General features: G+C 33.2%; 1 protein-coding gene across 1 annotated transcript; it reads left to right on the forward strand.

The window, feature by feature from the left end:
• The first annotated feature begins 89 nt into the window (after positions 1-89).
• Tango1 (transport and golgi organization 1) lies at positions 90-16,904 on the forward strand. Its single transcript, XM_073082673.1, has 13 exons — positions 90-284; positions 363-2,237; positions 2,566-2,765; positions 3,176-3,467; positions 8,499-8,695; positions 9,051-9,182; positions 9,475-9,623; positions 9,912-10,013; positions 10,315-10,526; positions 10,917-11,055; positions 11,575-11,805; positions 12,484-12,599; positions 14,864-16,904. The coding sequence occupies exons 1-13, from the start codon at positions 188-190 to the stop codon at positions 14,905-14,907; spliced, it is 3,786 nt and encodes a 1,261-aa protein (XP_072938774.1). The 5' UTR covers positions 90-187; the 3' UTR covers positions 14,908-16,904.
• The last annotated feature ends 689 nt before the right edge of the window (positions 16,905-17,593 follow it).

The raw sequence follows: 17,593 nt of genomic DNA on the forward strand, positions 1-17,593 counted from the left end.
AAAAACTTAAAAAAATATCGCGTATAAAATATTTTCAACAAATCCGACAGCCATAAAGTCTTGTGATAGATTTTGCAGTCTGCGTCAAACAGAGCGATCGAACGAACGAGTTGACAGATGATGTGGCCTAACGTCTTGTACGAATTTTTATGAATTAAATGTAATTGTACATTAATAATAATGCAAAATGATTCTATTTAAAATTATTCTTATTAGTTTATGTGTTTCAATATATCAGTGCAGATTGCCTGACAAAGTTTATTGTGTTAACCAAGAATGTAGCGGTAAGTTATCTTAGAACACTTCAATCTGTCTTGAATATTTGAGTTTGATAACTTGTACCAGATTTTATTTATTTCCAGAGCCAATATCTAAAGCTAAAACTGTTTTGGTTTATAACAGTGGAGACGCAGACTTAATTTCGTTTCCTGGAAATGCAGACGCGAAGATTTATCAGAAATCAGCTGGTACCAACCCAGACTTATGGTTCGCTGAGATAAACGGCGTTAAAGGATATGTAAACTCCAGGTTTTTAAGGGAATATAAAATATACGAGAAGAGTCCACAGTTTATTGTGCCCGTTGAAGTGAAAACCAACCATGAAGTTCAACCAGACAAAGTGCAGCAGGCCCATGAAGTGTTTGAAGGAACTACATTGTTTAATTCTGACGCGTCAACTGCATTACCACAAGAGAGCACAACTTTTAAACCGGTTGAAACCACCACTCCCGCATTGGCGGAGCATCAACAAGACTCTGAACAAAATTTCCATGACAATAATTCCATCAATGTTCCTAATGACGAAAGCAATAATGTATTAAACCAAAATGTAAACAATATACCAACACACAGTTCAGAGGTACTTCCGACAAATCCAGACGAAAATATAAATCAAAGCACAGAGGCTGATAGTACATTGGCAAGTATCACAACAGAAAACCCTGTAGAAAATGTTGGCAGTATTTCTTCAAATGAGCAGCTACCAAACAATGCACATCAAAATCCAGAGCTTCCACCTACAAATCCTGAATCTCTTCCTATACCTCCAATTGTACCTAGTAGTAGTGAAAACTCTGTACAGTCAAACAATGTAGAAATACCAGATAGAGTTAATTATTTGCAACAAAATATCCAAAAACCTGAAGCTGTGGACAATAACGAAGTAAACACTTCAGTACCCTCCAATTATATGAATAATGTAGACAATAATGCACAACAACCAATTGAAACCTCTAGTGAGACAAGTATGCCGCCTCAAAACATTTATATAACCCCTCCACCTAATGACTATACACAAACACCACAAGTGCCTCCATCTGTACCAATTGAGTATAAAGATAATATATTAAATAATATGAATTACGGTGATCGAAATTCTATGCAAAACTTAAATGGTATACCAAATACTAATCAAATGGCCGCTCCACCAGTACAAGATACAATTCCTGCGTCATTTATCGACACCCAAACTGTTGCTAATATGAATGAGAATGTGCCTATTGACAATATACAAACTTCTACAGAAGGAAACTACTTCCCAAATACCGAAACTACGGAAGCAAGTTTCATTCCAACTCCTGCAGAAACAAATTACAACCCAATTTCTCCAGAAACAAGTTACAACCCAATTTCTGCAGAAACCAGTTACAACCCAATTTCTGCAGAAACCAGTTACAACCCAATCTCGCCAGAAACAACTTACACCCCAGTTTCAACAGAAACAAGTGACATCCCAACTTCTACAGAGGCAAATTTAATTCTGACTTCTACTGAGAGTTACCTGTACCCTAATGTAGAAAGTGCATCGGCAGAAACCTCAGAGGAATCTATAACATCAAATGAAGAAGCTACAATACCAGAAAACATACTGGTAGAACAGGAAACCACCTCTACAGAAGTTTTAGAAGATGTAACTCAATCTACTATTGATTCTTATGAGTCAACAACAATGGGATCATTGGTTGAGGATGTATACAGTACTATGGACACTCCTGTAAGTGAAAATGATAATGAGGATGGTATCTTCTCAAACATGTACTCAACATTAGCAGATCTGTGGCCGTCGTCAACAGAAGCACCACCACCAGAAACAATATTCAACCCAGAATACATGAGTGATAATGAACCCAAAGATGCTGAATCGGCTGAAAGCTTTTCTTTTATGGCATACATCATGACAGCTTATAAGTCTGTTATGGGCTCTCGAGAGGAATCCAGAGCTCTTTTTGCTACACCAGGTAAGTTTTAAGAATATTAATAAACATGTAACATGATAGTATATGAAATTCTATTTTAGTAATAAATGTCAAATTTTCGTAATAAATTAAGCTTCAAAATAAAGCTTAACATTACATTGCACATACCATGTATTTTACCTATCATATTAAGTAATATCATAAATTTATCTCATAAGCAACCTTATCTCTATGAAATACCTCTCATTGATTTTGCAATTTCTCAAAGATACCTGCCTTATCTTGTTTCATTTTCACAATAATGCTTACCAATACCTAAGATGGTGATATGATAATATATGAAATTAAATCATAAAATATATATTTTCAGGTGAAACATGCTACAAAGATGAATATTGTGATGGTGAAAGTACAGAAAACAAAAATCGCCTTTTAACCTTCCTAGTGACTACAGCTGTTTCAGTTCTACTCTTCACTTTAGGATATTACTACATTGATAATAGACGACAGGACAGTAGACTTATTGGCACTATTAATAGTCTACAAAGGGATTTACTATTTAGCACAAAGGTAAATAATCTTACTAATTTTTTTATATAATTATTTATAAAATCTACCTGATGGTAAGTCACTACCACCCATGCATGTCTGTAATCCACTTCTCTTAATGTTAGAGCCCTAACTGAGGTCAACCTGCCCTGTAAATGTGTTGGTACCCTTGGAAAGCTTTGGATAAATTGTGTCCTATATTTATATCCTTCAAACTAGCACTCAATACTGATGTTATAATGAAATGTTGTATCTCAGTTGAACAATGAAAGGCTCTACCACTTCTAAATTATAGTTATTATATATTCAAATGTTATAAAATGAGTTACATATAATTTACCTAAACAATCTGATGTTAACAACATATAAATAATGTACTGAAGTACTATGTTAGAAGAAAGAGGATAATAATATAAACATGTTGCTTACAGGAGTGTGAGATCCTTAAAGAGGAGTTGACGAGCACTAAAAGCAAACTTGCTGGCATCGAGGACAGTTCTTTTGGAATGGACGATATGGTGCAGTCATTGAAAGAGGAAATCAACGAACTTAAGGCTCAGAATGATCGGTTGCGCAACTCTCTAGATGATAATGAGAAGCTGCTTAGAGTGTCGGAGAATACGGCTAGTGAACTGCAGAACACATTGAGTGAAGTGGAGAACACTCTTAGTGAGCTCTTGGCCGAGAGAGCTAATACTGAAGAGCATATTGCGGAGTTGAACGGTAATTTTATAGTAGCAGTAGTAATAGTTACAGTAGTATAGGATAGGTAGTAAATAGGTATGTAGTCCGCCTAATTTAAATTTTCACTGCAGCTTGGACTATCCATTATTTGTTATCGGTACTATCTGAAGCTTAAATTTTTCTTTTTTTTTCCAATTCTTCATATTTTTATACTTTGGACTACGTAGGCAGAATTAGATGCGATAGTGAGAAAATCCATCGTACAAGTTAGACAATAATTATTTATTTCTTTTTGTACTCATTGGATGTGACCATTTATCCAAGGTTTGCTTTTGTTATTTTTTTTTTATGGGATCCTACGAATCTGCATCTGTTTAATAGTTACTTATTTCAAATCAAAAATCAAATCAAATCAAATCAAATTTATTGTGGAACATGGGTACATGGTGCATGGTACAAACATATTTTGAGTCCAACATATTCCCGCCACAGGTGGGCATACAATAATTGTGCAATAAAATATAAGTAGCAAATCATTAAAAAAATATTAATTACAACAATAGAAATATAATAATTATTATTAGTCATTTGAATTAAATTATACTGGAAAAATAATTAATATTGGATAACAATGTTTATTATATGGATTTGTCATTTAAAAAGTCATTTAGTGAGTAATAACACTTGTCAATTAAAAAATTATATAATTTCCGCTTAAATAATTCAATTTCAATAGTGGAACGGATCGTTGCGGGTAACTTATTATATATAATTGGGGCTTTGACGAATATACTTTGTTTATATAAGTGTGTTTTGGATGCTAATATACATAAGTTAGCTGCTCTACGTGCTCGAGTCTTAAACTCAAATAGGTGAATGTTAAGGTACACAAATATACTGCACTCTAATATATAGAGACATGGCATTGGTAGGATTTTAAGATGTGTAAAATAAGGTTTGCATGACTCCCATGGTTTTAAGTTGCACATCGACCTGATACAGCGTTTCTGTGCTTTGAATGCAATATCTTTATCTATCGGATTACCCCAAAATATGATACCATATCTAAGTGTTGAGGCGACACAACCATGATATGCAGTCAGAACGGTTTTTTGAGGAACGGTTTTTCTCAACATACGAAGTGCATACGATAATTTATTCAATTTTTTGCATACATAATCTACATGAGTTTTCCATTTTACGTTAGAATCCAAGTATAGGCCCAAGAACTTTGTGGTTTCTGTTTCCTCTATTTTGTGTCCTAAATAGTTAATGTTAAGATTCTGTGCTAAATTTTTTCGTTGTCTAAAGTTCATTATTTTCGTTTTTTCTAAATTTATTTTGAGATTATTTGATTCGAGCCATTCAATTAGACATACCAAGGATGCGTTTATGTCACTTTCTAGATTATTTATGTCTTCATTGAAAAATAATATGGTACTATCGTCTGCGAACAAAGTCAGTGGATATTTGATTACTTGGGGTAGAGGATTAATATAAATGATAAATAATAATGGCCCCAGTACACTGCCTTGTGGTACACCAAATTTGATTACTTTGCGGTCTGATTCATATGTAAGGTTACAATTTGTTTTGGGACAGAATTGGCTAAGTTGTGTGTATTGTTGTCTGTCTGTTAGATATGATTTAAGAAGGTCATACACGTTACCTCTTATACCGTAGTCATATAACCTACATAGAAGGATACTGTGATCCACGTGATCAAAAGCCTTAGTTAGATCAAGGAATAGAGCAGTCGTCGGTATTTTATGGTCCATCTTTGACATTACGTCCGATAAAAAATTGTATATTGCCATATTGATTGACTTGTTTTTCCTAAATCCGAACTGGTGGGGTGTCAATATTTCATTTTTATCTAAAAACGTTAACAAAGACTTATAGATAACTTTCTCAAAGACTTTTGAAAGGATAGGAAGCAAAGCTATTGGTCTATAGTTACTCATGTCAGACTTGTCACCTTTTTTAAATAATGGCTTTATTACGACCGTCTTTAACTGATTAGGGAAAACACCTTTTTCAATGCAAAGATTTATTGCATGAGAAATGATTGGAGATATAATTGCCGAGCATTTTTTAATTATCTTAGTGACAATTTCGTCGTGGCCGGTACTTTCGGTATTTTTTAATGATAATATTATCTTATGAATGTCATGTGGTATCGTCGGGGGTATGAAAATGGAATTTAAATTTTTATATGTCAGACCATTGTTAAATTGTTTATTTAATACATTATTGTCATCCTTTGCTAGATCAACAAAATAATTATTAAATTCATTAGAAATTTGTTGTGGGTCTATGATATCTTTACCATTTATTTTTAACGTGGGTGTAGTTATCGTAGGACATCTGGTTTTTTTATTGTTAATAATTTTCCATGTAGCTTTATTTTTATTGGTAGCATTGTGTATATAGTAGCTGTTTTGAGACATTTGGATCTGTTTAATGACTCGCTTGTAGCGTTTATTATAGACCTTAAATAAATCTCAATTAATTTTATTAGGAGATGTTCTGTATAGCCATAACAACTGTCGATTTCGCTTGCTGCATGTTTTGATTCCTCGTGTGATCCATTTAGGTTTTACCTCACTTTTTATTTTTATTTTCTTTTGTGGAAAGCACAGGTCATATAACAACTTGAACCAATCATAGAAAATATTGAATGCCATGTCAGGGTCTTTACTAGTATAGACATCTTGAAATGTAAGTTGTTTTAAACTGCTCTGAAACTTATTTATATTTTCTTTGCAGTAATAACGTCTGAAAATATACCAAAATTTTAATTTACACTTTCTTTTAACGGGACATGTTAAGATTTGCGCTGTGTGGTCAGACAATGCTAACTCAATAATTTGGTTTTTACAGCCTTTTATGTTATGAGCGAAGTTGTCAATGCAAGTTTTACTCACTAAACGAGTCGGTTCTTGTAATTCAAGACTCAGATTAAATGAAGTTAAAATTGATTGGAATTCTTTTGAGCATTTGTCATTTTTTAAAGTATCAATGTTGAAGTCTCCACATAGTATAACTTGCTTTTTTTTATGAAAGTGTTTAGACAGCATGTAATGCAACTTCTCCCAAAAAATTGTATAAGACTGAGAGTTAGCTTTTGGCGCTCTATATACACATATCACATAAATTTGGTGATCAATTAATTCAATAGCCGAGAACTCTACGACTCCCTCCAACGATATTGAGTGAATGTCATGTATAGTTTTGAATTTATGTGTGTTCCTTACGAGAATGCAACTACCACCATGCCTATTTTGCCTCATATATGATGCAGCTAATATGAAATTGGGAATATATAAACTATATTCGTCATCGCTAATCAAGTTGTGCTCGGTAATACATAATACATCAACTTGCGTACCACTATTGCATAGTTCGTCAATACATACAATTAATTGGTCAGATTTATTGATTAATCCATTAATATTCTGATGTAAAATGTTGATATAATTAAGAACGAAATAAATTATTTTCGTTTGTTATTTCATGTTCAGAAGAATTATTATTAATTATAATGTCATTATTAATTACAGCCGGTATGTCAATATTTTCATTAATTAATGTCCTATTACATAGATCAAATTTGCAGTTTTTACATACGGGTTTCTCAGAGGTGTTATTATAAGTCAGTGCTTCCTCTGTTTGGGTGCTAACGTTATGAACTAATTTAATAACAGTGTTTCTTTGATTAAGAAAATTTTGATAACTTTCCCTCTGTCTTCTATAAAAGATATGTAAAATTTCTTTCAAAAATGATCTTGCAAGGTAAGTTGTAAAAAATCTATAATTGGGAATAAATCTAGAGAAGTTTAAATATATGTACGTTACATTATCATATTTATTACAAAGGAATTTCATTTCATAATTTAATTTTTTTACATTAAGGTATCTGTTGTATGGTATCTCACCGACAATAACATTAGTATTTGTCACTGAAGTTAACCAAAGATTAAGACTGAAATTAAATTCACATGGATTTTTATCATTGGTTCCTCCTAGCAGTATAACGTAATCGTTTTTATTTAATTGATTTATGTCACATATCATTGACTGTACAATATTTGAGGTAGATGCATTTGGTTTTATGAAGCTTTTTACTTGATAATTACTGCCTACAAGATCCTGCAACTGTTTTCTTAAACTAATGCCTTGATTATCTGCGATAATGATGACTTGAGATTTTGTTTTAATATCATTATTTAATTGATTGTAGACAGATCCAGCCTTTGTGTTGTTTATGCTTGTGTTATAAAAGGAGTCTTTCTTTGGGACCTCAGTCAGTATTGCTTCCGATTGCTTAGTAGACTTTATATCATTGTCACTCTTCGAAATTTTTGCGGTAAACTCTTTCAAAGGCGTAGAACCGAGACTTCGACACACATTTTTCCCACAGTGAAGGGGAGATGTACGAGATGTATTTATTTTAATTTTTAACATTTTTTTAGACAGGGGTGTAGGTTGATTAGGTTCATGGCTTGGTAGAGTATAATTCTTTGATAATTTCTTCAATAGATCAATTTGATTTTTTTGCTCCTCTATGGTTTTTATTAGCCGTCTATTTTCGGATAGTAAATTGTCTATTTCTTGATCAGCGGCGCTTAATTTTTCTTTCAAGTTTTTGAGTTCTTTAGATCACTTGTATTCTCACTACTCTTCTTAGTTTTAACTGCCACTATATTGATTTGAAGATTCCAATGTAATTTTACGTAACGAACACTGCACTTTTTGTCTTTATTTTATCACTGTTTTGTAGATAAGTACGTTACTATTATGAGTGAATAAGTTTCTTGCACATTAGTGTTGAATTAACAGCTTTTTATGAATTTTATTCAAAGAGACACAGAGGTACCGTCTTAACCCTTCCGCGGCGCGCGGGGGAATTTCATTTATAATTAATGCATTTATTACAAAAGTGTAGAAAATAGTATCTCCATGGTTAAATTATTTGCATTTAAATAAATAAATGTGCTAAAACAGCTGTGTTTTTCATGCCCATAGAATCAATTTAAGTTTAAAACGTAATTTTAAAAAACATTTCAGGTAAACTTCAAGCATTCGAAGAGGAATTAATATCAGTGAGTAGGGACAGAGACAATTTCCAGTTGAAGTATGTATCAGCGGAATCTGCGTTAGAAGAAACCAAAAAACAGAAGAAGATTCTAGAAGATTTGAACCAAAAAATTAGTGAAGCTAACAACACTGTGGAATTACAGAAACATGAAATTGTGGCTCTGAAGGTATTTTATATTACTATCAAAAAAAATTTTTTTTTTTTCAAACACTAATAAGATACATTATCAAATTATTTGGACAACAAACTTCTAGTCTGTTTCTTTACGTGTATTACAGATATTTTGTTGTGCTTATACCCTTCTAAAAACGAAAGTGCTACAAAATTCAATTATTATATAAACATTATATTAAAAGAAAATCGGTACATAACAACTTCAAAGTGTTGTATATTATGATAATAAAAGGAGCATTTGTATCAAATTTTAAACAACTTTTATACAACAAACAGACAAGTACTGTATTAATACATATTATGTCATTGTTATGGATAATATTCGAAATCTGGTCTTTTTTTTGCAGGATGTTATTAAAGAGTTGAAGAGTGGTGCCCCATCTGATGTAGATGTCAATTCTCTTATAGACCACACTGAAATCAAAGCTAAATTATCTAAAGCAACTGAAGAAAAAGACACATACATGACCAAATATGAGGTAAATATTTATTTTCCAATTGTGAACAGCTTCATTTTCAACTATTAATTTTAATGCATGATAAAAAGTTTAAACTGGTTGTTAAACAAACGCCGTGTAAAAAAGAAAGTTAAACGAAAAACCTTGTGAAGAGGTGGTAGATGTGTTGACGATCAAAAAGAGTTCTGTAAAGAATCTTTTTAAATAAAACCTATTTGATTTGATTTATTTGTTAGTTTGTTTTGCCTGCATATTGTACATAAGTTTTGTACACAAACCTTATCATCTGTCTCATTTTTTTGTTCTCGAACAGTTAGAGCATAAAGAAAGAGTGCGGTTAACTGAGGAACTGTCGGTTACCCAAGAGTCGCTGCAAACCACCACTCAGCAGGCCACTGAGGCTCTGACTAGATTAGAAGTACTCGGAAAGTATTTCCAGGAAAGAGAAAGCGAACTTATGAAGTAAGATCTCTATTTTAGTATTTTACAAATTTAATTGAATGCTTGTAATTAACGTTTGTCTACTATATTTAGAAAGTTCAGGACTGCCTGTTTTATAATCAGCTATTTTTTTTTTTGGGCATCTTTTTATTAAACAGGATGCAAATGTTTACCACAAGCATTGAAAAAGAAAAAGACTTTTTAATATTGAAAATTTAGTCCAAATTATGCCTGTAGTATTGTCAAAAATAAATATAACTTGATAGTAATAGAAACATCTCTATAAAGTTATAAACAATATTCTTTCAGGGAACTTAGCGCCAAAGAATCACTTTGGCTTAGTAAACAAGGTGAATCGGCTAGTACAGTAGAGAAAATGGAAGTATTGCAGCAAGAAGCACAAAGATACAAGTGAGTATGATACTTGTCAAAGTAGAGTACATAAATTACACATCATAATCTTAGTATTAAAACACCTGTCTCATTTAAACTTCATTGGGAGTTTGCTTTCTTGGGAATTAATTACCACTTTACATAACTTAATGTGCATTGTATGCCTTTTGCCACTTCGCTTAAAAATCTGAAGCACCGACATTTTTAAAATCCAAACTATACTTTAATATCTTTATATGAGGAATAAATACGACAACCCAACTTGAAAATGATTATCCGATAGTTTCTCATTATTTATTTTCAATCACTTTTATTACAGGGAGAAGTGCGACGCGCTAACCCTAGAGCTGGCGGAACAAGAGTCATCGCGGCGTACAGCGATAAGTGAGATCGAGTCCCGCGCGCACACCGCTTGGCTCGAGGCGAGGCAGGCGAAACGCGAGGCCGACGCCGCTAGGGACGAGGCGGCCACGTTGCGACGGAAACTGGCGTCCATGTGTCAAGCGGACGGAGCCGTATCGCCGCACAGACGTAAGTTTATTGAACTATGTGATAATTGGCCGCACACGATGTGGCTCGAGGCGAGGCAGGCGGACGCCGCTAGGGACGGGGCGGCCGTATTTCGACGGAAACTGACGTCGCTGTGTCAAGCGAATGATGCGCAAAATTAAGTCATATCATTATGTGCACAGGTGAGCTATTTATTCGATAAATAGTATAGTATTTTTGGGCAATAAATAAATAAATACAAATACAACGTCATTTAAGTATCCACTAAAATATAATTATGTTGATTAATTATGCACCATAGTATCCTAGAATAACGTCACTTGTCGAATAATGTCTTATCAAATAGGTGTTCACTTTTACTTAACCCATAAAACCTATTAATTATATATTTTTGTTTAATATAAATTGTAGAAGTGGGGTCCCCGCTGGAGGTGGGTGAAGGAGTGTTGCCGCCGCCGATGTTGCCGCTGTCGTTCCTGCCGCCGCCCATGTTGCCGCCGTTGCCGCGCCCGCCGCCGCTTGGCCGGTTGCCCTCGCCGCACCCACCCAGGTAACCGTCACACACACACCAAAAAGTTATACTATAGTAACCTATGTACATGCAGGGGAAGCATGACATAGGGGGGGTCTACACTGTTGATAGCTTCCGAACATCATAATCTGGTTCGTTCGTGACATTATTAAAAATATAAAATAAAAATCTATACTAAATAGCTTAATTACATCTAGACATTAATTCGAGCATTGAATCCATGAGGAGCAATTCCAAAAAGGATGCTTTCGTAAATAACATTATCGAACCATTGTATTATGTAGACACTTAATAAGCATCAGTAGACATTTCTAGAACAATGAGATGTTGAATTTTATTTGCTATTTTGATTTGATTTTAAGATTTTTACGAAAAATAAAAACCAACTCTAATTCTTGTTTTATTTTATCTGGTTGTACTGGAGATACAGCTGGTAGAAAATGTTATTTATCATGTTCGACCCCCTATTTCCATACATAATGAGTTACGTATGTAACGTATGACGTTTTGACGTGAAAAATTTATATACCCAACCAGGTTCAACGAGCGTCGCTACTCACCCGACTCGCGGTACTCGCCGCTGTCGCAGTACTCGCCCGAGGTGCCGAACTACCCGCCGATGCCGGGCTACCCGCCCGGGCCGCGCTACTCGCCCGAGTCGCGCTACTCGCCCGAGCCCGACTACTCGCAGATGCGGCAACCGACGTCGCCGCGACGCGAGCGCTACTCCCCGCGGTCTAGGCGGCCACGCTCGAGGTCGAGGGAAAGGTGTGTAACGTTAGAAATTCTGAATTTCAAACATTAATATAAATGAAACTACTACTTCTCTTACTTATCTTACAATTGTATACTCATTAAAGTTCAGAATGATGTATCTGTAGAAGTCTTTATAAACTTGAAAAGAAGGTACTTTAAGAATTAATAGTAATTTATCATTTTGAATGTTGCCACGGAAATGTCATTCTGTTTGAATCATTGCGCTCTATTGTAACAATGCATAGACACAGCATCCCAAAATTTTGCTGATTATATCGAAATGATATATGTTATCATTATCGTCACATGACATTCCTATCTTCTCCATGTTTTTCTTTACCAAAAATATGATATACAGGGTAATTTTTTCAAATAGGCCTTCAGGGCCAAATCCGAAACTATAAGAATGAACTAAAAATGCTGAAAGGTTACGAGGCCGATTTTAATAAAAACTAAAACTGGATCATTAGTTTTTTAAAATATCTTTTTCCGTAGCCGGGAATTGAACGAGTTCATTGAAAAAAAAACACTACATTATTTCACTATCGGATAGTGTCGCTTATATGTGGATCAAATTCTGGGAAGTAATGATAAATGACAAACTAAAGGAAAAGCCTAATTTTTATAAATGACAAACTGAAGGAAAAGTCTATTTTTTAAGACAATACATATTTTATTGTGACCGTGCAGGTACAGCGAGGGGCGCGGCTCGCGCGCGCGGCCGGCGGACACGGAGACGGAGTACAACTCCGACAGCCCCTCGCGCCGCCCGCGCCGCCGCCCGCGGTACATACGAGCGAGTTCCGGTGAGCCACCCTACTTATATATATTATCTAGCTGCTAAAATGGGATGCATGAGTTGTGCTTTGAAAATATTGTGATTGATTTACAAACTCCTAGTTTATACAGGGTGAATACCTACATACGACAATAAATGAAAACACAAGTCCTACTCCTTCCTTGGAACATGTTACAATAATTAAAAAACACTTAACATCGAAATTTGAAAAAAAAATCAAACAAACTTAATAAGACACAAGTCCTACTATTTGGAACATGTTACAATAATTAAAAAACACTTAACATCGAAATTAAAAAAAAAATCAAACTTAATAATAAATGATGGGGTAAAAATAGAACATTATTTATAAACATCAGTTCACTCACGTTAAATCTTTTGCTGCAAGTTTCCTTATGTCTTAGAAATAGGATACAATATGCAATATATAACGAACACAAATTGCTGTGTATTCATATGGAACTATCAGTACTCAGTTCGAGTCGTACATACCGGTTTTTTATGGTCAATCTTTAGGTAATTCTATATTGGCTTCCGGGGACATTTGTAATCAACCATAGATCTACTTTTGAGTTCTACTTGAGATCGGCCACAGATGCATTGGTACGCCTCCGATGTGCATTGAGCATTAGGGTGGAGTGAAAATGTATGAAATTTTATTTTTCTTTTTTATTTTAGATGGAATAGCGGTAAAAAGTTGCCTTTTAATGAGTAAATTCAGCGTAAAAAATATTGTTTACTTGTCTTAATGTTATGAGGTGCCCCAACCCAATTAAAAATTTGAAAAATACAGAATTTTGAAAAACACTGATCTAATTTTTAATGATAGTATTTTTCTAGATTTCCTGTATATTATTAAACAAACTACATTGTGATACTTTAAATAAAAGCCTGATCAGTAGTTTAAATATTTTTAATCAAAAAGAATAAAAGAAAATCTTATCAGGGAATGAAACAAATCAGAAATAAGTACATTATTCGATGTTAAATTGTTTTTTTTGTTTTAAAATTAGGCATTTGCTGGAGTGATAATAGTCTTGCCCTTATAAAACCGTCTCGTTTTTTTTCTCCACAAACTGCACTTGACGCTTCGGTCACCAATTGGATACAGCGCTCTACGGCTTGGGTAGCAGGGAAAATCTTTAATAGTTTGACATGTAATCAAACCACTTTTGACAATCTGTTTCAAGGCTTCATCAGATAAATTGGAAGTCAGAGGTGGCTCAGTTATCTTACAGTCTTGCCACATAATTAGATCAGTGTAATCTTTTGCATCGAAATTTAAAGCAGTCACTTTAAATGTTCGAAGCTTTTTGGTCGGTGCTCAAGTCATTTCTAGCAACTTCAGGTAATATGCAGGGAATGATGGTAAATTGAACAATTGGCATTGATTCACATTTTTGTAATTCAGATACAATAGGACCTGAAAAGCATTTAGGCCCTGTAGTTTTCCATCCAAATGCAATAAAAGATGTCGCAATGGTAACTCATTCGAATGTAACTGGCAAACAAACCGTTGTAATGGTTTGTTTAGTTAAAGGAGGTGTTATTCATTATATGGAGGAAGACCTCCATATAATGAATAAAACCTCCTTTGAAACCTGTATCAAGACTGTACCATCGCAACCAACAACCACTATTTTATCCAATTCTACCGATTTTGTTCTCAAATGATTTATTATGATAGTTTCAATACTTTTAGCAGTTCCCGACTCACACGTAACATGCCCGAAATAATTACTTCCTGGCTCTGATAAAATCACATAATGGTCTTCTGTTACTCTTTTTCTATAAAATTTGCCTTCCTTCTGAATACAAACTAAAGTCTTATCTTTTCTGCCATACATATAAATTCCTTGTATTCTTTTATATAATATTATTTAACGGTAATATGACAATATTAGACGTTGGTGCTTTTTGACAATATTTTGCAAATTTCCCTAGAGTTCATGATGTTGGGGGCACCTCTAAATTTATTATGTGCTAAATAAAATTTTGTGTGTGTATTTGTGAACAATAACAGCAACTTTTTACAGATATTCCGATAACAATACGAAAAAAAATTATTTTCACTCCACCCTATTGAGCATGTCTCCCCTATCACATCTTTTAAACCAGATTACTGCAGCGCGTAACACTGCTTTTATGTATACTCGTAATGCAGTATGGGTTTGTAGTTTCTCCAAAATCGCTCCACAAGGGTTTTACCACCTTTATTATTCTTCAATTTTCAACAATTTTCAACATAACCTAAAATTATGTATATTTCAGGTCGTAGCTCAATATCTTCATGTTCTTCGGAATCGGAAAAATGAAATTAATTTAGTTTTAGTAAATTAATTTGAATGATCTTAAACGAGGCCAAACTTTTGTTTTAAGGGTAGGGTTGAATCATTTGTTGGATTTAATTATGTAAAATTTTCTTAACCACCTAAGTTGCAATCTGTTGCAAACATTGGCCGTAGATGTTTCAATGAGTAACATATAATACTCATTTTGCTTGAGTAGTGATATTCTATGTGTCTATAAAGTTATGAACAGCTGATACATTCTACTGAAACGTTACAGCAACTGTGATGATAAGTCGTTTTAAAACATATAAATTTGTAAGACCACAGTCGGTTTCTTAATCAAATAATCTTGAGCTCTGTGTGTAATATATGGTTTTAATGTAACTGTACAGGGAGTGAATAACACAGTATTATTCTGATAATTTCCTTTTGTTCATACTAGCATATTATTATGACTAAGATTGAATTTTAATTTATATGTCATTCATTGTAACCAAGTAGGCTGGACCCTTACTTCTCTCGACCAGAGCTCAAGTTTTGCATCAGCATTATAAATTTGTTATAACATTGTTTTCTTAGAAATGGCTATCAGTTTGTTTATCTTTAGAATAATGTATAAACATCGTGAAAACAGTTTTAGGATCATTATACTTGTTACAAATAGATAACTTGAAGTAAATATATGAACTGATGTACGTCGTGTCTTTGTTTTTCTGCCATATCTTTCATGGCTGCTACATTTATGCTGATAAGATAATTATTTAAACATCATTACTTTGCAAAGGTGGAATGTTTCCGTAAATAAAAAACTACAATGTAGCTGCAATTAATTTTGGACATTTAATTACATAAATACAATCGGAATATTAATTCATTTTCTTAGTTTATAAATATTTTTTGATTTACAAATTCTATTACAATTCTTTGTTAATTATGTATTTAATTTTGTCTTATCAGGCTCAAGGTGGTGTTTTAAATTTATTTTTTCTGTACCTGAATTCAAAAGCGATATTTTATTTCAATAATCCAAATGTTCCTATATCATTAATTTTCACCAGCAACTAACATTTACATCCATCTGCCAAATATAATATTTACAAATAATTGTGGATACTATTTTTTTTATTTCAAATATTTCATTTATTTGATCTTATTCTCTTGTGAAGCATAACGTCTATGTAATAATGTATAGAACACATCCACCAATAAAAAATATTAGGGATCAATGCTTTATTAATAAATTATACAATTTGCAAATGTAACCATGCCAGGTCAGACCATAAAAAATCTTATGTTTAAATACAATTAAAGATAAAATCCAGTTGATCTGGGTACGCCATCTTTATAACTATGTATGTGTTGTTGAACATCCTGGAGTATTATTTATATATTAGGGCGTTTTTACACGATGCTACTCTAAAGAACGAATTACTAACGCCCGTTATTGATTTTAATCCTTGGTAGGCTAAAAAGGGTAGATTAAACATCAATAAAGGGCCTTATTTAAAGCAATAAGAATTCCAAATAATATTGAAAATAAAATACATATGGCCAATATGCATAGGCCCAACTACCACTGAAATTCAAGCCTGTGAATCCAAAATTTACGCACAGGTTTTTACTAAATAAGGTAAGAATAAATACAGAAATAATTACATTAATATAAAGGTACCTCTTTTCATAAAATCTGCAAGTCTAGAAATTTTGAGAATAGCAGTTGTTCACATTTTGTTTTTAGGAAAATTACTTTATTAGTACAGGTAACACTACTTTGTCTACTCAAAAAAGGACGTCACCTAGTATTTATTTTATTATTGGTTTCTTTTGAGTAGCCTCCAATGTAAGTGGCCTTATAACTGTATATTACCATATAAGCAATAAACAATACAACTGAATCGTACTTATTAAAACACGCTCTGTCACAGATTTGACTCACATTAATTTATTGTGAATGTTTTGTTTTATAGTCAGTTAATGTATTATATTAGATACGATTTTTGAATAAATACTTTTTATGCTAACTGATATGGTTTTATTACATCCCTGTGTACCTGTTTACTTGGAAAATTTAACATAGTTACAAAAAATATCTAGGTACATAACGTTAACGTGATTTTAAAATCAATGTACAATTTCTAAATAACTACATATTTGGTACACATACAAATAATATTCGAAAAATTAATAGTACATTACAATACGAGGACGAAAAATTTTTTTCTGACAAGTGTGAGTTTGCAGGCCGAGCCGCAGGCGAGGACTGCAATCACACGAGTCAGAAAAACATTTTTCGTCCGCGTGTTGTATAAAATTTTATATTACGGGGTCGGAAATGGGGGTTTTGCGCACGCGAAGCGTGCGTAAAACGTCCATTTACGCACGCCGTGATATAAAATATTTTTACTTTAACTTTAAAACAGATAATAAAGTATACTAAATCTAACAATAATATTATTATTATTATATAACGTCTTCAATAGATATAAAGACTTTTTATAATTATGTAAGCCAAAAATTGATAATAATAATTGTACAGAAATATATAAAACTATATTTAATAACTATGGTGATTATCGACGTTGTGTAAATTATAATGTTGAAATTATATTATCGCTGCCGCCTATGACATTACATACGTGATCCATTTATATTACTTTCTATATATCATTTCTATGTATTACTTATCATTGATTATTTATGTGACCTTATT

The sequence above is a fragment of the Epargyreus clarus genome, unplaced genomic scaffold (assembly GCF_041222505.1).
Source record: "Epargyreus clarus isolate Ecla_fem2 unplaced genomic scaffold, WU_Ecla_fem_2.2 ptg000018l, whole genome shotgun sequence".
Classification (NCBI taxonomy): Eukaryota; Metazoa; Arthropoda; class Insecta; order Lepidoptera; family Hesperiidae; genus Epargyreus; species Epargyreus clarus.

Excerpts from the sequence above, each read along its gene's own strand:
- Tango1 (XM_073082673.1), top strand. The coding sequence starts at position 188 with ATGATTCTATTTAAAATTATTCTTATTAGTTTATGTGTTTCAATATAT. Across the intron at positions 285-362 it reads TGTTAACCAAGAATGTAGCG|AGCCAATATCTAAAGCTAAA; the intron begins GTAAGTTATCTT and ends ATTTATTTCCAG. Across the intron at positions 8,696-9,050 it reads ATGAAATTGTGGCTCTGAAG|GATGTTATTAAAGAGTTGAA; the intron begins GTATTTTATATT and ends TTTTTTTTGCAG.